The 23,257-nt window shown below is 45.5% G+C and overlaps 1 protein-coding gene across 1 annotated transcript in view; it reads left to right on the top strand.

Moving 5' to 3' along the window:
• chrna11 (cholinergic receptor, nicotinic, alpha 11) overlaps positions 1–19,782 on the top strand; it is a gene marked incomplete at its 3' end in the record, with an annotated part of 20,701 nt that extends 919 nt beyond the window's left edge. The window contains exons 2-10 of the mRNA XM_079999985.1: positions 1,393–1,532; positions 2,786–2,830; positions 3,391–3,500; positions 4,453–4,532; positions 13,583–13,750; positions 13,847–14,041; positions 16,513–16,599; positions 17,154–17,263; positions 19,060–19,782. Of these exons, the coding sequence (XP_079856111.1) occupies positions 1,455–1,532; positions 2,786–2,830; positions 3,391–3,500; positions 4,453–4,532; positions 13,583–13,750; positions 13,847–14,041; positions 16,513–16,599; positions 17,154–17,263; positions 19,060–19,782 (1,596 nt within the window). The 5' untranslated portion in view covers positions 1,393–1,454. The remainder of the gene's footprint in view (positions 1–1,392; positions 1,533–2,785; positions 2,831–3,390; positions 3,501–4,452; positions 4,533–13,582; positions 13,751–13,846; positions 14,042–16,512; positions 16,600–17,153; positions 17,264–19,059) is intronic.
• Positions 19,783–23,257: the final 3,475 nt, after the last annotated feature.

The following is a 23,257-nucleotide window of genomic DNA, read 5'->3' as shown; positions in this document are numbered from 1 at the left end:
AGCCGAGGAGGCGGCGCCGTAGCCGAGGGTTGAAAAAGACGGATGACGGGCTGTCCGTGAGAAACGGCCAGAGATGCAATCGGGGCAGCGGCAGCAAAAGGTTCCCGGGCCCCGGCGCTGACGGAGGTGGAATTAGAGTTCTGACGGACAACTTCTCCACTTAATTTGAAATGATCTTTATTTATTTGGCGTCGTTTGCGTTTGTGGCGTCCGGGCTTTACTGCTCATCGCATGCTTAATGGGCTGGAAATTTTAGAGCTCCAATCCCCCCTTTGGAGTAGAGCCCAACAGGTGGATGCTGGGGAGGTGGAGGGAGCGCAGCAACGCAGCAAGCAGAGCAGGAAGCAGAGCAGGCGGGGCAGGAGGGATTGGCTGCTTAAATAGGCCGCCCAAATAAGGGCGTGGAAGCGTGTGGCGCCGTCGAGTTGTCCGACAGAACCAGCTCCGCAAGCTACGCCTCATTAATTTCCAGTGTGATTGAAGACATCAATGTGCGTCCTGAGAGCCTTGCAACGCCTTGAATGGGATTATTTGGGCAGTCAGACCCTCCCCACCCCCGCCCAAGTCTGACATCACTGAGGACTTTTGTGTTGTTTAGTGTATATTTTATTGTGTTTTATTTCATTATTTCTCTTTTGACTTGGACTGTTCTGTCAACGTCGGCTGCTGGGACACGTGAAAAGGATCTCATCTTATCTTATGTTATTTTATTTTATGTTATTTTATCTTATTTGTATCTTATCTTATCTTATTTTATCTTATTTAACCTATTTTATCTTATCTCATCTTATCTTATTTGATCTTATTTGATCTTATTTGATGGCAATTTATCTTAACTTATTTTATCTTATCTCATCTTCTCAAACCTCCTGTATCGGCACATTGGGCTCACACACCCCTGCATAAGTGATGAGAAAGGGTGATGCTGTAGCAGCCCAAACATTGCTTCCTCTTTTGCCGTTCCCCATGAAACCGCCTCATTACCCGTTGCCGTCCACCGCTCTCGCCTCTGACAACGTCCTAACGAGCGGATTCCACTCTTCTCCTTCTTCTCGGGCGTCCGTCCCCGCTTCCCCCCCCCCGTTCCGTATACAAACCCCACATTTGATACATAATTCAGGAGTTGCGTCTTCCCTTCCCGTGTTTGAATCACACTCCGGAGAAGCGTGAATGTCACAGCACACGGAGATGAGAGCGGCCGACGGCGATCAGGAATCCGCCGTTAGTCTCCGCTTCTCTAATTTCATCGTCTCAAATCCCATCTCCCTGTTTAAAAATGTAATCTCTCTTACTTGCTGTTCTTCGCACGGAGGCCGTTCCGAAATACTTTGCTTTTAGATTGCTTCTTCCCGCCGCTTCGGATCAGCTCCGCTGTATCTTCCCCCTCTCCAGTGACGGAGCAGGGCCCCTACCAGAGGAACCTGCTGAAGAACCTGCTGAAGGACTACAACCGCATGGAGCGCCCCGTGGGGAACGACTCGCAGCCGCTCACCATCGTCTTCACCCTCAGCCTGATCCAGATCATGGACGTGGTACGTCTATCCCGCTGACCACCAAAAACGCTACGAAATGTCACAAACACATAGAACTGCTTATTATTATTATTATTATTATTATTATTATTATGGGCGACTCATAGTTGGTGATGCAAGGCTTGCAAACGGTTCGTTCACAGTGAACAAATCTTTGAAACGACTCAGGAGCCCGGAGTCGCTCTGACGAAAGAGCGGGCAAGCGAGTGAATCATCCACTCACAAACTGCAAATAATTACTGAGGACTAAATTAAATAGCACAGCAGAAAAAAAGAAAAAAGAAAATATATGTCGGCATTTCCTTCATATCGAATGTGACTGAGTTACACTTTCCACCGTGCATTCTGCTAAATTTAATGATTTTGTCTGGCCCTGAATTCTCGGGAGAATTCCACCCAATACTCCTCTGACCCTTCTCGGCCGCGCCTCAACACCGACTGAAACCGAAACGAAGCGAGGGTCGAAATAAATCGAACGCCCCTCGAGAGACGAATCTCAGATAGGAGCCGAACCTTTCGTCACTAATAGTCGTCACTTTCAGCGTGAAGCTTGTCCTGGTGGCTTGTCCAGACCTTACAATTTTGATCTTGCGACAACAAAAGTTCCCTTATTTACCTTGGTATGCGGCAATCTCTCATGGCACACGGGTGGAGCTGAAAAACACTGGGGTTGACAGTGCTGGGGAGGTCAATTTTGAGGGGCCGGCATGTTTGCTCGGAGGGCCGGTTAGGATGCGCTGCATATGTGGAACACACAGTTTTAAAATCCGGTTCCTTGTGTCGGTCCGCAGTCAAAGGTGTGTCGGGGTCCTCGCCTCCAGGGTCACAAGGTCAGGATGATCGGGTATCCTTAATGTCCCGTCGGCGTCAATATAGATGAGAATAAAGTGTGAACAGAAAAAGGACGGAAGGACCACCAAGTCATCGGAATAAATACTCATTTTTGCACTTTTATTTTGTTGCATTGGCGGTCTGTAGTCCTGATGGATCACCTCCAGGTTATGGAGTTAAAAAGCTCAGTGTGATTAGCTGGCATTGTGTTGTACGGTGGAGTTCGGGAGCCAAAAAGGTGAGCGGCCATTTGTCCGGTTGGCGGTGATGAGATGAGCTGTCGGCTCTTCTTTCGCCCTGTCACCGCAAAAGGCTTGACGCTGCCATCCAGGGGATACATGTCCTCCGAGGAAGGAGGAGATCTGTGGGAAACATACCGAAATGTTGTCTTTTTTTTTTTTTTTTTTTCACAATTTTTATAGGACGAGAAGAACCAGGTGCTGACCACCAACATCTGGCTGCGCATGGTAAGTAGGGATTAGATAAGATATAACGCTAATAACCGCCCAGAGGGAAATTCGGGAATCCCGGGAATTTCGGGAGATTCGTGAAGACTCAGCGCCGAGCGAGCTTTAGAGTGAACCTGTACCTGAAAACATTTGTTGAGGATAGCGGTGTCACCGGGCGGTCCCCCCCTCGGAACCAAACATTTTTAACACTATCTCTTACAATTGGATCGAGGGTCAATTTAACCAAAAATGCTTTGGTGTTTAAAATTTAAAATCCAGAATTCACTTGAATAAAAATGATCTACGCAGTTACTTTGGCTGTTTTCGGAAGAGGAAAACTCCAGGATTTCCGGCCCTTAAACGTATTTTTGGACCAGAATCTTTTCAATCGAACCGGTATTAGAGAGAGAATAGTTCTAATACCAGCAATATGTTGTTCAATGAGGCGGTCGTGACACACATTAAGGTGAAAATATAAACCGGTTTTCCTTTTAGGTTGGATGTTCAACATTTTTCGGTGATTTCTGCATTCTCGAAACAATAGAAACCTTATTTGGGAGCGTGTCCCCGTGTTTCAGAGCTGGTTCGACCACTATCTGCAGTGGAACCAGAGCGAGCATCCCGGCGTGAAGAACCTCCGCTTCACCACCGACCAGATCTGGACGCCGGACATCCTGCTGTACAACAGGTAACACACACTTTGGGATGGAGAACAGAGAGAGAGGGGGGAAGACACACACACACATACACACACACACACACACACACACACACACACACACACACACACACACACACACACACACATACACAAACACACACATAGAAACGCACACAGAAACACACTCACATACAAACACACACACACAGACATATATAGAAACGCACATACACACATATTGAAACACACAGAAACACACACACACACACACACACACACATAGAAACACACACACGGACACACATATGTAGAAACACACACATGCACAAACACACACACACACACACACAAGAATCCACGTATAGAAACACACACACAGACACATACGCAGATGTGCGCAAAACAAGTTTTCAGAGTGATCATTAATACACACACACACATATATAGAAACACACACAGAAATACTCACACAAGAACGCACACATAGAAACACACACAAACATAGAAACACACACACACACACAGAAACACGCACAGAAACACACAAGAATCCACACATAGAAACACACATATTCACATAGAAACACATACAGAAACACTCAAAAACACACAAGAACGCATACATAGAAACACACACACACACACACACGCAAGTATAGAAACACACACATAAACACACACACACACACACACACACACACACACACACACACACACACAGATGGGCACAAACACACCTACTGTAGAAACTTACAAGAACACACACACAAACATAGAAACACACGCATACACACACACACACAGAAATACACACATAGAGATACATACACACATGCATGCACACACACACACACACACACACACACACGCAAATGCACACAACACACATAGAAACTCACAAGGACACAAACACACACACACATACACACACCCTTCACATTGAGACTAGTGTCTTAAGTTCCGTCTTCTTCTCCTTCAGTGCAGATGATGATTTTGACTCCACCTTCAAGACCAACGTCCTGGTCAATTCCAGCGGCTACGCAGAATACCTCCCCCCGGGTGAGTCTCTCTCTCTGTTCTCCGTCCCCCCATCGCCCCTTCCTCCATCCCTCCCTCTCCGTCCTCCATCTCTCTCTCTCTCTGTCCTCCATCTCTCTCTTTGTCCTCCATCTCTTTCTCTGTTTCCTCCATCTCTCTCTCTCTCTCTCGCTCTCTCTATCGCTCTCTCTCTGCCCTCATCTCTCTTTCTCTCTTTCAGTCCTCATCTCTCTCTCTGTTCTTGTCTCTCTCTCTCTGTCCTCCATCTTTCTCTCTCTCACTGTTCTCTATTCCTCTTTTTCCCTGTCCTCCATCCCTTTCTCTCTGTCCACAGACTTCATCCTTCTCTTTCTCTGTTCTCCATCTCTCTCCTGGTCATTTATCGCTCTCTCTCTCTCTCTCTCTCTCTGTCCGCACTCCCTCTCTCTCTCTCTCTGTCCTCCATTTCTCTCTCCCTGTTTTCTATCTCTCTCTGTCCTCCATCTCTTTCTCTCTTTCCTCCATCTCTCTCTCTTTCTCTGTCCTCGTGTCTCGCTCTCTGCCCTCCATCTCTCTCTCTCTCTCTCTCTCTCTCTCTCTCTGTCCCCCTCTCTATCTCTGTCCTCATCCCCCTCTCTCTCTGTCCTCATCTCTCTCTCTCTCTCTGTCCTCATCCCCCTCTGTCCTCATTTCTCTCTCTCTCTCTCTGTCCTCATCCCCCTCTCTCTCTGTCTTCATCTCTCTCTCTCTCTCTGTCCTCATCTCTCTCTCTCTCTCTCTCTCTCTTGCTCTCTCTCTGTCCTCCCATCCCTCTCTGTTGCTTCATCCTCCTGTTTCTCCTCCCAGCTGTAGCTGCATCTGCCTCTTCCCATCTCCGTGCGCGGGGGCATTAATATTAAAATCACATAAATCGGCAGCGATGGTTCGTCATTGTTCCCGGTTCCCCGTGTGCCGGGGAGCGTCTTTAAATAACGCCTCGGCTTCCTCCCGTCAGAGCCACGCCCTCCCCTGGGCTTTCCGGGGGTCTTAACTTTGTACCTTCTCGGCCGTTGCGTCTCTCCATCATTAAAACAGTGTCTCTGATGTAATCCCTCGCGTCGTGCCGAACCAAGCCGAGTCACAGACGGTTCTTTGAGGAAAGCTCATAGTTCTGTAATCGGCGGCCATGCTTATTTATAAGCTGCTGCCGCCTTCAAACACAGAGCTTTGATAATGCAATTTGGATCAGAGCCAGTTGGGGAAAATAAAGAACAAGTCGGAGGAGTGTGTTTTTTGATACGGGGGGTTGCTCCCCGTCACAGGATGAGACCAGAAAGAAAGAAAGAGAGAAAGAAAGAGAGAAAGAAAGAAAGAAAGAAAGAAGACAGAAAGAAAGAAAGGGAGAAAGAAAGAGAGAAAGAGAGAAAGAAAGAAAAAAGACAGAAATAAAGAAAGGGAGAAAGAAAGAAAGAAATAAAAGAAAAATTGAGTGAAGGGGAAGCAAAAGGAAGTGTCTATATATATATATATATATATATATATATATATATATATATATATATATATACATAGAGAGAGAGAGAATAGAGATAGAACGGGAGGAATTTGAATGAGATGATATAAATATGGAGGAAGAGGTAGAGAAAGAAGGAAAAGTGAAGGACAGAATGAAAGCAAGGAAGGGTAAAATTGGCAATGCAAGAGGAAAATTGTGGGGGAAGAGGTAGAAAAAGAAAGAAAGAAAGAAAGAAAGAAAGAAAGAAAGAAAGAAAAAACGTTATCAAAGGAAAAATTAAGGGTGATATAATAGAGATAGATAGATAGATAGATAGATAGATAGATAGATAGATAGATAGATAGATAGATAGATAGATAGATAGATAGATAGATAGATAGATTATAAAGAATTTTAACAATAATATATATATAATAACAATAATTTAATTTGAATAACATTATAGAGGAAGAGGTAGAGAAGGAAAGAAGGAAAGAAAGAAAGAAAGAACGAAAGAAAGAAAGAAAGAAAGAAAGAAAGAAAGAAAGAAAGAAAGAAAGAAAGAAAGAAAGAATAAACTGAGAGTAGGAAGAGTGATATACAGAATATATTGTATATATGTATACATATATAAGATTATATTATATATTATATATTCAATATATGGAATATATATTGATAGAATATAGTTGGATAGAGAGAATATGACAAATTAATGGAGAAAGAAAAAATAATAATAAAGAAAGAAAAAGAAAGAAAGAAAGAAAGAAAGAAAGAGCTGGTGGTAAAACCCCATCCCCTCATCATGGGGTCTTCTTCTTGGTTCTGTGGGCGGTGTGTTGGTCCAGCGTTGTGGCACCGTCAGATAAGACGGAGGAACCGGCTTTTGGGTGGAGGCCCGGGTAGGGGGGGTGTTCCTAAAAAAAGGTAATCTGGTCCCCGCTGCTCTTGATGCCTCCTTCTCTTTGAGGCGGCGGCGTTTTATTTCGGGAGCTAAGCTGCGACTGAGATTGTTTCCACCGCAGCAGAAGTGAGAAAACATCTCCAAGGTTACGGCATCTGTCTGCTGCTTGTTAAAATATATACAGTATATATATATATATATATATATATATATATACACAGTATATATATGTCTTTATATATCTTTATATCCATGTAGGTGGAATGTGTCTCATGTGGGGAGATATAACTATATTGTTTACAGCGGCTCATCAAAGCGTTTTAAGGTTTATGTTTTTTTCGGGAGCTGGTGCTGAATAATAATGGCTGTGTTTAGGGATTAGTGACTTCACGTCAGAGGGGAAACTCTTTTTTTTTTTTTCCCCTTTTAAAGGATTCGCTCGTCTTTCTAAATCGATTCCGAATGCGGCGGACGGAGTTTGCAAAACCTGATTCTTGCGTCATAAAATATCTGCAAATCCTTGGTGGAAGGAGGTCAGGTCAGGTTGGTGACGCCTCATACCGTGTCAGGGTGTGGATTTGATCCCCAGTAGGGGGGGTGGGGTGTGGCGTGTTAAAAAAAAAAACAACTGGTTGATTTTTTTCTTGTGTTAACATCCCATATTGTTCCAATTCCAGTGATTCAAATCTGCTGAACATCTTTGTACTTTTCATATTTCTAAAAGAAAATTGCTGTTATTTTTCTCTCAATTGCTAGAATTTCTGAATATTCCTCCTTCTGAACAGGGGGGTTTCAGCGGTCGTCGTTTATCGTTTTTCCACGCCCTAACCTTGATATCTATAATTTGACAATTATTTGGGGTTGACTATTGGTGATTCCATCAGATATTCAGATCTTTCACAGGGTATGTGAATATTATGCTTTAAAAACTGTCCTTTGAGAATAGTCACAAGGAATGCACAAATGGATACCCAAGGGGATGGAAAATGCATGAAAAAAGAAAAATGTATTAGGAGATTTTTTAAATACAGATCAAAAGAAACAAGGAGCTTTACTTTGTAAATGATAACAACACAATTATAAATTATACAAAATAAATTGCCTTTGAATTGAATGATTATTTTGTAAATGTCGGATTGCATTTAACAAATGAGAGCCGAGAAATAAGTATGGTGCAGATGAAGATATTGTTTATAAACACTCCTGTTCCCTCTGTATTAGGGGTGTTAATGAAAAGGAAATGCGTGACATTATTAAAAAATGTTAACAATAAAAAGTCAGCTGATGGGATTGCAATTGATATGTTGTTGGTAAAAAAATATTGTAGAATGTATAATGAAACCACTTACGCACATCTGCAATCAATCCTTCTAAGCAGGTATTTTTCCCAGCAAAATGAAAACAGCAGAAGTCATTCACATTTATAAAAGTGGACATAGATGTCTATTCTCCAACTATACAACAATCTCTCTGCTCTGCCAGTTCTCAAAAAAAAAATAATGGAAAAACCGATTTGTGCAAAGGCTTGATAACATCATAGAAAAACACAATTCATTGAGTGAGCATCAAATAGCAAATAGGTCCACCACCATGGTACTGATGGAACTGGTAGAAGAGATTCCTACTGTAATACTGCGGGGGGGAGGGGTAAATAGACCGAAGGGAAAAGAATTCAAGACTATTGATCTGAGCTTATTAACAAAGAAACTGGAGAGATATGGTATTAGAGGGACATAATAGAAATAAAGGAAATAAAGTTGAATCTGATTTGTTGAAGGTTACTTGTGGGGTTCCACAAGGTTCAATGCCCGGCCCCAAACAGTTTATACTATATATAAATTATATTTTTAAAGTGTCTAAATTGTAAAAAAAAAAAAACAAGTGTAAGGACAAATATACAAAAAAAAGATGTTTATCTGTCAAAGGGGTACACTTGCGGAAGAGTTGTGACAAGTAATTAGGAGTATGTAGTTCAATTTGCAAATTTGAAAATAATGTGGTAAACAAATATAAAACTGAGATATGATGATTATTGTGTGTGAAATGTTAAGAAATGTTCTTTTTGTTTGTTTATGTTTTTGTTTTTACTTCTGCTAATTTGACATGACTAATAAATTACATTTTATGAGATACGTTTATTTAAAGTTTCAAAATCTGAGGGGTTGTTATTTTCATCAGTTCATTGAAAATAATAAAATTTTAATTTATTTTAATTATTTGTTTTAATTATTATTATTATTATTATTATTATTATTATTATTATTATTATTATTATTATTATTATTTGGGGATCCATCCCAGAAATACAAAATCGTTGAAAATTTTGTATAATCATGTAAAAACGTCAACTGTTTTCCGGTTTCATGGAATAGTAAGCCATCGAAAAACTCGGACCCATAAAAACATTGAGCCACAGAAACTCGAGTCAAGACCACCTGACTGTGGGAAGGAATGATGCATTCATGTACTAGGAACGTGTCGGAAAACTAGAACCAGTGAAATTGTAATTAGTCACAGAAAGACGCCAACACTTCAAAATGTAATTTGTCACTAACACGACTTAAATGGACCCCATGTATTGTTGCCAGCAGCTATGTTTATTATTATTATTATTATTATTATTATTATTATTATTATTACTATTATTATTATTATTTAACATTTTTATTTTTTTATTTTTTTATTTTATGTATTATCAGCCTGTGTGAATAGGCAACAAAAGCCAATAATTAATGTGACTGATTAACCTTGTTCAGAAAATGGCATCCCTTTCCTGTAATTAAAAGCAGTTAATTAACATGAAATATTAACCATATCAGGATATTACGATGACCCAAAATCCCAGACAATTTCTGGTCTCATATGATGTTATGGATACTATAAACAGTACCTCAGCCCTATACCGTTCCCTCCATCCCACTGTCACACTGTATACAACTGTGTATGTGTTTTTGGGGGGGTTAATACAAATGACCGATCAAAGATGATTAACATATTTAGGAAAATTTGACAGGTTTCCAATTCCTTGCAGCCCTTTTGAGAAAACACTCTTGAATGAAATACATGAAAGTGCCTTTTTTTCTGGGCTACTTGGCATTCTGGCTGCTTCATAATGAAAGCCTTAAAAAGCCTCCGTGTTTTGGTTACGTTGTACGAAGGCGAGACTAAATACACTTTTGTTCACTTTCGGTGAATTACTTGAATGCCAGAGACCTCTGCTAAACACATTTCCATTCCATGTGTTTCTGTGTGTGTGTGTGTGTGTGTGTGTGTGTGTGTGTGTGTGTGTGTGTGTGTGTGTGTGTGTGTGTGTGTGTGTGTGTGTGTGTGTGTGTGTGTGTGTCTGTGTGTGTGTGTGTGTGTGTGTGTTATTATGGCCTCTGTGCGCTATCTCACGTCCCAGAGTCTTTGTGGGATCTCTCTGACGTTGTGTGGGCAGTTTGGGAACAAAGCAACCACCCGTGGAGGGAAAAGGGCTGATGGCTGTGAAAAACAAACATTAAACCTAAAAAAATAATAATTATAACATCTGCAAAAAAAAACGCCTGCAAAATATTAACATAAATTATATTTTTGGGGGAAATTGCATGATGGATTGATTTACTGTGGAGTGTATCAGTTTTGTTATTCACCCCGAGAAATGAAGAAATTGGCCAAAGTGATTACGGTGGAAAGATATAGATATAGAGTAATAGATAGCTAGGCAGACAGACAGACAGACAGACAGACAGACAGACAGACAGACAGACAGACAGACAGACAAACAGATAGATAGATAGATAGATAGATAGATAGATAGATAGATAGATAGATAAATAGATAGATAGATAGATAGATAGATGATGGATAGATGTATAGATAGATGGACAGAGCAGCTCACATAAAAAAACAAAAGGCAGTAATAATCACAACAAACAATCAAATAAAAATATAAAAATGAAAAGTGTCGAATAAACCTCACAGTTAACTGCGCAATAACAAAGGCAGCATAATGGGAAATAAACTCAATTTTTTTTTTAATTCAACAATATAAACCTGAAAAATTAACTGTTACACAATAACATAATAAATATGGCAGGGTAATATACCTGGCAGGGGAAATAAACCTGGACATTTTTCAAATTAGGCAATATAAACCTGAAAAATTAACCGTTACACAATAACATAATAAAAATGGCAGAGTAATATACCTTGCAGGGAAAATAAACCTGAACATTTTTAAGGGTATAAACCTGAGGAATTTAAGTCGTCAATAGCACTCATTACATTAACCATAAAAAAAAAAAATATATATATATATATATATGTATATATATTTATATATATTTATATATACGCCATCGTAAATACTTTCTCTGGCGATGATGTTTACCTCAGGCGACACAGAAAAAGACGGAGGCCAATAAACAGCTTAATCCCTCAGTTGATTGGGAGATATGAACTGGGGCGAGAGGGGAGGGGAGGGGAGGGAGAGTGGGTGGGATAATTCGGGAGAGAGAGGGAGAAAGAGATGAAAGAGACGGAGGAAGAGGAGGAAGACAGGGAGCGACAGGGAGCGCTGAGGATGGGGAGAAGCCAGAGACGGGACAGGGTCTCACTCCCTCACCGCTGTATCTCCGGCTTTAATGCTTTTGGAAAAGAAGCAGGGGTGGCGGGCGGGCGGGCGGGCGTGGGGTGGCGGGGTGGGGTCGGGTGAGCGATTAAGAGGAGGGTGAACCGATCTGAGTGGATTCCGGGAGGAGGCTTCTCCTAATGACTCATTTAAATGTACGACGCGGAGCGGTGGGATTTCAATGGCCTGCAGCAGCGCACGGCGCAGGGGCGTCGCTGCTCGCTAGCTACAGTAAAAGGAGGTGAAGAAGTAGGTCACATCGCTGCATTGGGTGGCGAGGAAAACAGTCGTGGGGTGGACGATATCCAACCGAGGTCGATCGTACGATGTCTGCACGACGGTGACGGCACGGGGCCGACGGATGTAGATTGAAATACGCGGCAGAAAGCAACGGTGAATTGAAATGGAGGGAAAGCTTATCTACTTATCTTTGACCACTTTGTGGGGATTCTTAACGCATGTGTTTGTGACAAAATTCAGTGTGCCTACGGGTCCTGGCATCAAAGATGGGGACCTAGGGCGGTTACGATCACAACATTTTAGTTGACGATTAATCGCGATTAATTGCGGTTGCTCGCGATTCATTACGATTGACTGCGATTCATTGTGATTGATTGCGATTAATTAAGATGAATTGCGATTAACTGCGATTTATTGCGATTAATTATGAATAATTGTGATTGATTGCGATACATTTTGATTAACAATTAAATTGCCTTTCTTTTGTTCATTTTATCCAAGTGTCATGGCATAAGCTTATAACAGTGCAATAACACACATCCACATGATCCCCATGCATTATTGTTGAACGTCCGAACTGAAAAATTCAGCCACACAGTTAATTGCCCCAACCCAATTCACATTCACAGGACACACAACTAATTGGCATTTTAGCATTTTATTTGTTGCAGCAGTTCTAACGTGGGCTTAAAATCCCACATACATTTGGATGGAACCACGTAACGGTCGGGAACCTCCGTTCTCACAGAGAACAGGGTGAGCCGACCTCCTCCTCCGCCGGGTCTTCTTCATCTCCTCGCAGCCTCGTATCCGTTGATAAACACAGATATATGCTGCAGACTTTACCCTCCTCCTCCTCCTCCTCCTCCTCCTCCTCCTCCTCCTCCTCTCCTCCTCCTCCTCCTCTCCTCTCAATCTCCTGCGCCCCTTCTTTTTCGAGTAAACCCACCATCACTCCATTCCCGACCTGCAGAATGTCCACCTTCCCCCGTTATCTGCGCGATTCTCCCGCTCCGGTCGCCTGTGTTTGGGCTCGGTCTACGTCATGCTCTGATCCTTCCTTCCCTCCTGTTCGGCTTTTTTTTTTTTTTTTTTTTCTTTTTAATTTGTAATCTGTCTTAATTCCCTTCCAGTCTATGACGTTGTGGTCTTTTATCCCCGGCTTTTGAATTACCCACGAAGCTCCCAGAGGGCCTTTGTGGTTGTTGTTGTTGTTCTGTGTGTGTGTGTTGGAAGGGACGAGTCAATTACTACTAAGGTCATGTGGCCTGGTCCTGTGTTGATATCATGTGTATATACTGTATATTATAATTAAGAACTTTTATAAAGCCGGGAGGTGTCATTGAGATGACCAATCTAATTTATGGGGGCAGGGGGCGGCAAGGCTATAATTAAAATACAGCAATAATTTCCATCGTGAAATCAAATTCTCTCTCTATCTCTCTCTCTCTCTCTCTCTCTCTCTCTCTCACTCGCTCGCCCTCGCCCTCGCCCTCTCCGTCTCTCCCCTCTCTCCCGCTCCCTCCCTCTATCTTTCGAGCCGAATCGACATCAAAGTGCCCGGGCTTTACACCGGCCCCTCAGTGGAAAGATTCCAAACAGCAAAAGGACGATGAATCTTTTATTTTCCTGTCGGCTGGAAAACGCATTTGGGGAACACTCCGAGCGCCTGTTGGCGTCGCGGAGGAAGAAGCAGAAGAAGGAGAAGAAGAAGAAGACTGAGATGGTGTAATATTCTCCGGCGTGGGAGACCCCGCGGCGATTGATTTTATTATTATTTTTACGCCTTTTGGGGGAAGGTTCCCACGCCGGGTCCGTTTAAAGGGCCCGACGCTGTCATCATCTCACCCCCCCTCTCTCAGGAATCTTCATGAGTACGTGCAACGTGGACGTACGCTGGTTCCCCTTCGACATCCAGAGGTGCGAGCTGAAATTCGGCTCGTGGACGTACGACGGCTGGCTGCTGGACCTGCAGATGAGCGAGGCCGACATCTCCGGCTACATGCCCAACGGGGAGTGGGACCTAGTGGGTGAGTCTCCGCCCGGCCCCCCTCCCGAAACGCTTCCCCAATCACGCCGCGGCCCCTCCGGTTTTCCCGCATCGCTCCCGTGCCGCTCCCTTTCAGGCGTGCCCGGCACCAGACACGAGGCGTTCTACAACTGCTGCAAGGAGCCGTACCCCGACGTGACGTTCGTGGTAACGATGCGGCGGCGGACGCTCTACTACGCCCTCAACCTGCTCATCCCCTGCGTGCTGCTCTCCTCCATGACGCTGCTGATCTTCGTGCTGCCCGCCGACTCCGGGGAGAAGATCTCGCTGGGTGAGTGGAACCGGAGGGAGGGGGGTGGCGGCGGAGGGGACGGGGACGGGAACCTCGAGGTGTTCCAGGAAGGGCAGACGGGTCGCCGATTTGTTTTGGAAACAAAAATGGGAAAATCCAAAAGACGAGATGAAAAGCTCCTGGCACTTGCGATAAACAACTTCAGTTAATTAGTCTGTTCTGAGTGGAAGGTGCCACGAATATGAACGTGTAGGCTCGGTATGGACCTGGGGGCCAGTCTGGATCGGCGATTCTCAGCGACCTTATCAGCGTCTCTACTCCGCTCAGGGAGATGCCGGTGAAACAGTGATTGGTGGACGTCCTGGAACTGTGCTGACGTCTTGTGAATGAAATGACGGCAAAGTTCAAATATGAGTCGCGTTGCTGGGGAACATCTTGAAGGATCCTTGTTGGTACCCGTGCCCCGCCTTGAGAACCACCGGTCCGGCGGTCGAAAGGGGCCTGCTACTGAAAGAATGTACTATTAATTTTAGATCGGTTCAGAATCTTCAACTCGGCTTCAAAGGTCAGATGGAGGGATTACAGGATGAAAAGGAAGAAAGGGGCCAAGGTAAGCGAGAGAAAGAGAGAGAGAGAGAGAGAGAGAGCGAGCTGCAAGGGTGTCAGGAGGCAGCAAAGGGGAATAGAGATGGAAGAAGAGGGAAGAGGATGAGAAAGGGACAGAGCAAAGTAATTAAAACTGACTCAGGGAGGAGGGAGGAGGAGGAGGAGGTGGAGGAGTAGGGGAGACAACCAGAAAGACCAGAGCAAACAGTTGGAGAAGAGGGAAAACAGGCCTGTCTGTGCCGTTAAATCTCAGGTTGTTATAGATAGCTAGGCAGACAGACAGACAGACAGACAGACAGACAGACAGACAGATAGAAAGATAGATGGATAAACAGATAGATAGATAGATTGATAGATAGATAGATTGATAGATAGATAGATAGATTCCCCCAGAGGGAAAATGCAATTGTCTCAGCAGCAAAACATCAAAACAGTAGAAAAATAATACCAAAGCAATACAATAAGAATAAACACATAAACAAAAGAGAAAATAAGAGAAACAGTACGTAAGATTTAAAAAATATATACAAAAAAACAGTTAACAGTACACGATAACATATGGCAATATATACTATAAACAGGAGATATAACCTAAAAATAACAGAAAAACAATAAAAAGGAAAAAAAATACATTTACAGTATATATAATAAACTTTCCATTAAATTGCAAAATATAGTTTTCCAAATAAGTGTTTATAATGTAAACTGATAAGCCCATTTTGTAAGTGTCTGCAGTGATGCAGTTAGCAAATGAGGCAATATATTTAACCGAGGCAGACAATAAAAAAAAAACATCTCACACTTTAAAGCGGTAATTTGTAACAGTATTTAGTTTATAAAAAAAAAAATCAAATTTTTTGTAATTTGCATTATGCGTGAACTCCTCTACATGCCAGGAGTTCCATTGTTGGTGGCGGGGTCCGCCAAAATGCAAAGGCATCGAGTCCAACTCATGACTAATTGCACCGGAAAGGTAAAGGGGGAAGATTAAAATGGATGGAGGACGAGCGTTTAGCCGTGATGTCAAAACATATCTTTTGCTTAATTCCTGGCCAATTAAGGTATAGATGTAATTAAGGACAGTGGATTGATTGGAAGGAGAGCGCTTCCACACCGTCTTCCAGGAATGCACTGTGTCACTTAGCCACTTAGTCTCCGCCCTGCAGGGCACCGGAACACACTTTTAATACCCGAGCGCTGTCCATTCATTAAAAAAGGAAATGGGGGAAAAATGATGCAAAAAGCGCTAATTCATTTCCATAATATCGTCCGGACGCGGCAGGAAGTGGCGATATTTAACTGACTACGTCGGAGTCGGGACGGTGATGCCAGGAAAGCACTCATCAGATTTGTTCTGTGGGAAATTAAGCTGTAGATGAGTGAGAGTGAGGATGAGTGTGTGTGTGCGCGAGTGTGTGAGTGCGTGTGCGCGCGTGTGCGTGAGTGCGTGCATGCGTGCGTGCGCTGCAGATGCCTCAGCAGTGCGGTTCAGAAGTGTGGTGGTGGAAGACGTCGGCCTGGGAGTGATTTAGCGTGAGCGCATCAGTCTGCAATGCTCGGTCATTTGCATCAAAATCTAATTTCATGAAGCTGGACGCCTCAGGTTCGACGGTCTGTCACCAGGACCTGACTGTGATGGAAGCTGTGATCTGTCTATCTCTCTATATATATATATATGTCCGTCCGTCCATCTGTCTAACTATCTATCTATCTGTCTGTCTGTCTGCCTGCCTGTCTGCCTGTCTGTCCGTCTATCTATCTATCTATCTATCTATCTATCTTTGTCTGTCTGTCTGTCCGTCTGTCTATCTATCTATCTATCTATCTATCTATCTATCTATCTATCTATCTATCTATCTGTCTGTCTGTCTGACTGTCTGTCTGTCTCTCTATACTCTCTGCAGGTATCACGGTGTTGCTGTCTCTCACAGTTTTCATGTTGCTCGTGGCAGAGATCATGCCGGCCACGTCTGACTCCATCCCTCTCATAGGTATTTATGTGTGTGTGTGTGTGTGTGTGTGTGTGTGAGTAAGCGTGTGTGAGCGTGAGTAAGTGCGTGTGACTGTGAGTGTGAGTGTGTGTGTGTGTTCATACGTGCGTCCGTCTAATGCGGCCCCATCCATTCAGGAGGCAATTTAAAAAAACTAATGTGACGCCAATCGGTGCGACTTGGAACAAGCCGCCAGGGCGGACGCGCATCGTTTTTCCCTCTCGGCTTTCTTTTTTTTTTTCTCGGCGGCAGTTCCACATGGTCTTTAACGTCCGTGCGGGGGCCGGTGCAGCCGCCAGCTTTCGGTCGGGCTCTGCTGATTTCGCCCATCGCCTAATTGATTGCGGGTCCCCAGACGAAGATGATGTTTAGTGAGGTGATGGCAGCCGGAGGCGGAGGCAGCGTCTCCTCCGCCTGAGGATGCAAATCGTGGACATTAAGAGCGTGAACGCTCCAGTGAAGAAAAAAAAAAAAAAAAAAAAGGCAGTGTCACGGTCGTAACACTGCGTGCAGCGTGAGTTGGTGTACTCTGACCCTGCTCCCCTCCGCCCCAGGACAGTACTTTGCCAGCATCATGATCATCGTTGGGATGTCAGTCATCGCCACGGTGATCGTCCTGCAGTATCATCACCACGACCCCAACGGAGGAAACATGCCGAAATGGGTGAGTCCTCAACTGGTTTTGAGCCGTTTCTTTATTTTACTTTAGAAAGAAGACGCTGGTGACTCACTTTCTGTTTCCATCTCCGTTTCAACCGTAGTTTAAAACTTCTATCTCTGTGACCCCCCACCGCCGCCGCCGCCGCCTCCGACAACTTTGCCGTTATTTTCGACAACTTCTCCTCCGTCCGTCATTTCTATTCGTTCTCGAGCTCTGCTGTTTGTTCTCTCTCCCTCGCCTTCCCTCCCTTGCTCGCTCGCTTTCTCTCTCTCTTTCTTCCCCCGTTGTGTCTCATGCGGTGGGAAGTGTTGGTGCGTCTGCGAGCGCTCATCAAACAGCCCTCAACAGCCGGCGCTTTCAAAGGGAGCGCCGGCTCTGCGGGCGGATTTCACTCAGCTCCCACCGCCGCCGCCGCCGCCGCCGCCGCCGCCGCCGCCGCCGCCGCCGCCGCCGCCGCCGCCGCCGCCGCCGCCGCTGCCGCCGCCGCTGCCGCCGCCCTCCTAGTGCTAAATAATGCGTTGAATCTGTTCTCGGTGCTGAAACTCCTTCCAGAAATGCTCCGAAAAACAAAAACAAAAGTTAAGCAAACGGTTGCTGACGTGAGAACACAACGCAAGTGTTTGAGCTGGAGTAAATGTTTTTGGCGCATAATTGCGCAAAGAACTAAGATTTTCTAAGTTGCAGGTTTATTATATATGCAAAAAGAGAAATTGGCTGAGAACAGAGAATTTATCTAGATTTAAGCGTTGATACCAGATATACTGTATACAGTGTATATTTATCGAAAACGGAAGTTTGCAATGTTCAGTCTGCATTGACCTATTATTACGTGCAGCTGTGCATGTGGGGAATTTAAATATGTAAAGGGAACCCAAACACGTTTTTTTAGATGACTCCATTTAAATAGTCAACAGTACAATTTGATGAGGACACTAAAATACACATCACATAAAAGTATACCATTAATGTATTTTGCATTTGTGTATTTTTAGCATATCAGTTTTTTTAGGGATTAATTTTTTTATTGCTGTGGGTTTATGTATTGGTTTGGGAATAGTTTGGGTGAATGCAGATGAGAAAACGTTCAGACGACACGCGGGCCAATTAAGAAGACTATTGACACGGTTTAGAGGAGGGCATCGAACCAGACCATTTTTCATAATTGCGCACACACAAAAAAAAAAGAAAAAAAAAAAAAAAAGGACAGCAGCAGAAGCAGCGCCTGGGTGGGGGTGGGGGCGGCTAATAGGGAGGTCACCCACACGCAAACCCCTCATTAGGAGCCCGACAACAGACATAGGGCACTTTGGGGACGTAATATGGCCGCTCGGGGGACGCTGAGATGATGTTCTACGATTTCCTCGTATTGTATTTCGGTGCTTCAGGCTTTTTTTGATCCAAGGTACCAGGGCTCACCTCCTCCCATTCAGAGCGTCCTCTCTGCACGCAGTCCTTAAGAGTCATTCAACCCTGTCCAACCAGTTGCCTCCGGGATCTCGATCCCCGGCTCTAATGCGAGCGCATCTCGCCCGCACGAGCTGCAAGCCCGTTGTGACGGTCTGATTTGAAGGTTGTTTTTCGGGGGCGGGGAGGCTGGCTCATCGCTGCACCTCACAACAATCTCTCCGTTATTTTATATCCCTTGTGATGTTTCCTTCCATCTCTGTGATTTTCCTTTACACCCTTCTTCCGTCCACTCTGTTTCTCTTCCACCTCCATTGTTTTCCTGATCCGCTTTCTCACCAGCTTATTCCCTCTCTCTCTCTCTCTCTCTCTCTCTCTCTCTCTCTCTCGAACAGGTGCAGCTCGTCCTGCTGCAGTGGGTGGCGTGGTTTCTGCGGATGAAGCGCCCCGGGGAGGGAGACGACCCTGAGCGGCCGCCCTGCGCCCCCCACCTGCGCCGCTGCTCCTCGGGGTCCCAGAGCGGGAGCCTCCCCAACCCCCCGGAGGCCACCCTGCACCCGCTGCACCCCCACAACCTCGCCCCCCTCCAGACGGGGCCGCTCCACCCCCAGCTGCACGTCCAGTCCAGCGCCAACAATGGCAACCTCCTCTACATGGGCTTCCAGAGCCTGGAAGAGCCGTCGCTCCTCGCCGACCCCGTCCAGAGGAACAGCATCTCCACCGGCCCCACTCGGGTGGCGGGCAGCCCCCCTCCGCACCTGCCCACTCAGTTCTGCAGCTCCCCGCCGCCCCCCACCCACACCACGGACACGGTGGGCTGCCCCAGCACCGTCTCCAGTGGCGGGGGCTTCGGCGGACCCGGCGGTGGAGGGGCGTGCTCCATGGCTGGCGTCGGGGACCCCCAGCTACAGGCCATCCTGGAGGAGGTGCGCTACATGGCCGACCGCTTCCGAGAGCAGGACGAGGCGGAGAGCATGGCCGACCAGTGGAAGTTTGCGGGGGCCGTCATCGATCGCCTGTGTCTGGTGGGATTCAGCGTGTTCAACATCATATGCACCATCTCGATCCTCATGTCAGCTCCCAACTTTGTGGAGGCTGTTTCCAAGGACTTCGTCTGAGACCAAGACCAAGGCCGAGACGGGGAAGATGAAAAAGGAAAGTGTGAATCTCAAAAAGACGGGGAATGAGTCTCAATTCTCAAGGCCACACGTGCTATGGTTACTGAATGTGGAAGTTTTGAAAATTAAAGAAAAAATGAACATACCATTATAATTTAAATATACAGCGGGGGGAGGGGGCGGGGGGGTGTGTAGAGAAAAAATAATAGAGGGGATTTACAATGAGATTAAGGGAAATCTGGGCACTTTATCAGATGTTCGAGAAAGTGAAATGGATTGCGGTTAATTAATAGACTTTCCTAAGACGAGAAGAGCTATTAGAAGCAGAATTAGACCTGAGATAAGGACGACAGAGGCTCACACAGTCAGAGCGAGATTGAGAGCATTAGCGGGGGAGGGAGGCAGGTGGGCCGCCAGAGCCAGATAAATGAGACAGACACACGTTTTATTTCCTGGCAGAGGAGAGACAGCCCTTCACCACCCCCCCCCCCCCTCCCCCCGCATCGCCGAAACGGAGGCAGAGGACAGGCTGCATAACTCCAAGCGATCGGGGAGCGATAAGGGATGGGAATAAACTTTGAACGGCGAGCAGGGAGGGCTGACGGGGAAAGTGAGTTTGTCCTCCGCTCGCAGCCAAAGCCCGGACGGAACAAACCTGAAATGCGATCGGCCTCATCGAGGGTGGGGGGGGGGCGGGTGACTCTCGGGGCCGGACGCCGGATGGAGAGCGCTGAGAAGGAGCGGAGCAAGCAAACGGAGCGCTCCATCTCACGAGACTTGACGGGGGGGGGGGGGGGGGGGGGGGGGGGCGATCGACGGGGCCTCTGATAGCCTTTGAGGCCTGTACGCTTTTAAAAGATGAAGTCCCTTATCGCCTAATGGACCACTTTAACTATCCAAGGCCTTATCTCTCCGAGCGAGTCGCAAATCTGGAGCGATCAGCAGACGTCGCGGGCTCCGCACCCGTGGGATCCATAGACGTGATTGTCGTGACGAGGAAATTGCATTAGCAACCGCCGGTATCTGTGTTCTAATGGATGCCTGCACCATAACAGTTAACCGATAGACTTCTGGCAACCCTAATGGACGAAATGAACGGGGGGCTTGAGATATTAAAGACTTACCGAGATAGGAGGTCAGCCCTTAATTGGATCCCACCCTTCCCATAAGATGTGTCAGAGGGGTGTGATCAAATTCCAACTGTCAAAATAAAACACCACGCCAAATTTACACAAATTTTATTCTGCGTCACATCTTCAGGCATGCACTGGTTTGCGGTCGTGGAAGATTCAAAAGATGGCTCCACGGTCGCAAGAGGTAAAATATTGGTGGATGAATTATTGTCATTATGAGGCTACTGATACCTTATGGTAACCCCCCCACCACCACCCACACCCACACACACACACACACACACACACACACACACACACACATACACAGCACCACTAGACCCGATGCCATGGTTCCCTCCTAGAAAAGGATGGGCGGTCCACTGAAGATAAGTGGGGAGGTTTAGTTGCCTTTAGGGTCCTCTTTAGAAGGGACGGTAAAATGGACCGTCTGTTCGGGGCAGCCGACTCCAGTAATGAGGCCCCCGGCATTGGAGCGAGAGAGGCGGCTGAAGAGGGAGATGTTCTCACAGTAGGCAGAGCTTTCCACAGGGGGAGAGAATGAGATTGTGGACGGAGGGGGAGGAGGAGACCCCCGGGGAAGACCTATGATGTCGATGGAAGGATTTTATATATCCCAGTTTGGGAATGTTGAGGGATCCCCCAGGAGGAGCTGCAAGATACTCTCACTGGATTGATGGATGGATGGATGGATGGATGATGAATTGGGATATTTCTCCCCCAAATGACAATAAATATTTCCCGCTGAGAATCTTTAAAGTGGGCACAAGGAGAGCTACAGGAGTAGTTTTATCTCCCTGCCTCTCTTTTATCGTCTTTCTTCCCTCTCTTTACTACCCAAAGCGAAGCCTCCGGCGTGATGGAATGTCCTGTAATGCACTTTGCGCAGGAGGTCTGATCCGCGCACAGGGCCACGCCCACATCAGTACCCAGCATTTCTCTCCCTCGTCTGCTCCATGTCTTCGCCTTGGATGACACCGCCTGGCCTGACACCCGACAACAGGGCGAGAGTTTGAGTTTTTAACAAACCTTTATTCAATCAGTTTAGTGAAAAAATTAACAATTATTCTTCAATAAAAAAGAAGTAAGTAAATAGATATACAAATTCGGTGATTTGCCTGGAAAATGAAGTTCCACCATTGTCTCCAGAACAGAACAGCACATTTTCAAAATCCCATACACTTTTAAACATGCTCATGTTTCATTTTTATTTTATTATTCTTATTTATTTTTTTATAACATTGGTATTCCAGTATGCGTGATTTGGCCAAATAAAAAAAATAATCAGGGTTTAAAAGAAAAAAAAAACCCCAATATATATATATATATTTATATACAGTATATTGTCTACCATCTGCTCCATATCTTCCTTTTGGATGAGAAACAAGAGAAAAATGACAGAGCAAGAAGGGAGCGAGAGCAAGCTAGAGAGAGAGCGAAAGTGCTGACGCTCAATGTGATCTGGACAGGGCCTTAATTGATCACTCGTTCAGGAAGGAGGGAAGGAAGGGTTGCAGAGATGAGGAGGAGAGGGGGGTTAATGGTGGAGAGAGGGGGCACCCTGGGTAATTCATTGGATTTATGAGCGATGGAAGCAGCTCCGAGCGGCGTAACTCAGTCATAGGCATCGCGCAGAAAGGCCACCGCTCTACATCACACCACATTGGAAAATACATCCCGCACAAATAAACAGAATTCAGGGACGGATTTTGTCTCGCAGCCATCCGTCTTCACTGTAAAATGGTGGCTTCGCCAGCCTTGAACTGCGAGTGTTTGAGTGTTTATTTTTGTGTGTGTGTGTCTGTGACCATCAAGTCGTACTGATGGTCGCTGTGCGTGGTCCTCTGTGTCTCAGAGCCAGTGAAACACCACACATTGTATTTATAGTAGTAGTGCTCTCTCTCTCTGTCTCTGTCTCTCTCTCTCTCTCTCTCTCTCTGTCCTCTCTCTCTCTCTCTCTCTCTCTCTCTCTCTCTCTCTCTCTCTGAAATGTGCAGCACTGGCAATCTAGAGACTCTAAGATTTACTGTGTTCACCCAGATGGAATAAAAGAAGAGAGGCTGAGAAGTGTGTGTGTGTGTGTGTGTGTGTGTGTGTGTGTGTGATGGTGGTGAACCTCTTGAGCCTCTGTGTATGCATAGAATCAATCAGTCGTTGTTGTGTTTATATTCCCCCAACTCTCAATTAATACGCAGATGCCGAGCAGAAGCACTCCCACGTGGCTCCGATATTTCACCAGATGGGTAATTTAACTGCACCCTAACCGGAGGCGCAGAGGCCTTCAGAGGGCGCCGGTGTGTGTGTGTGTGTGGATTGGATACGAACCAACTGATGACGCCGAC

The sequence above is a fragment of the Zeus faber genome, assembly GCF_960531495.2.
Source record: "Zeus faber genome assembly, chromosome: 1".
Taxonomy (NCBI): domain Eukaryota; kingdom Metazoa; phylum Chordata; class Actinopteri; order Zeiformes; family Zeidae; genus Zeus; species Zeus faber.
The sequence above is the reverse complement of the archived record's forward strand: the minus strand, read 5'-3'. Positions and strand labels throughout refer to the sequence as shown.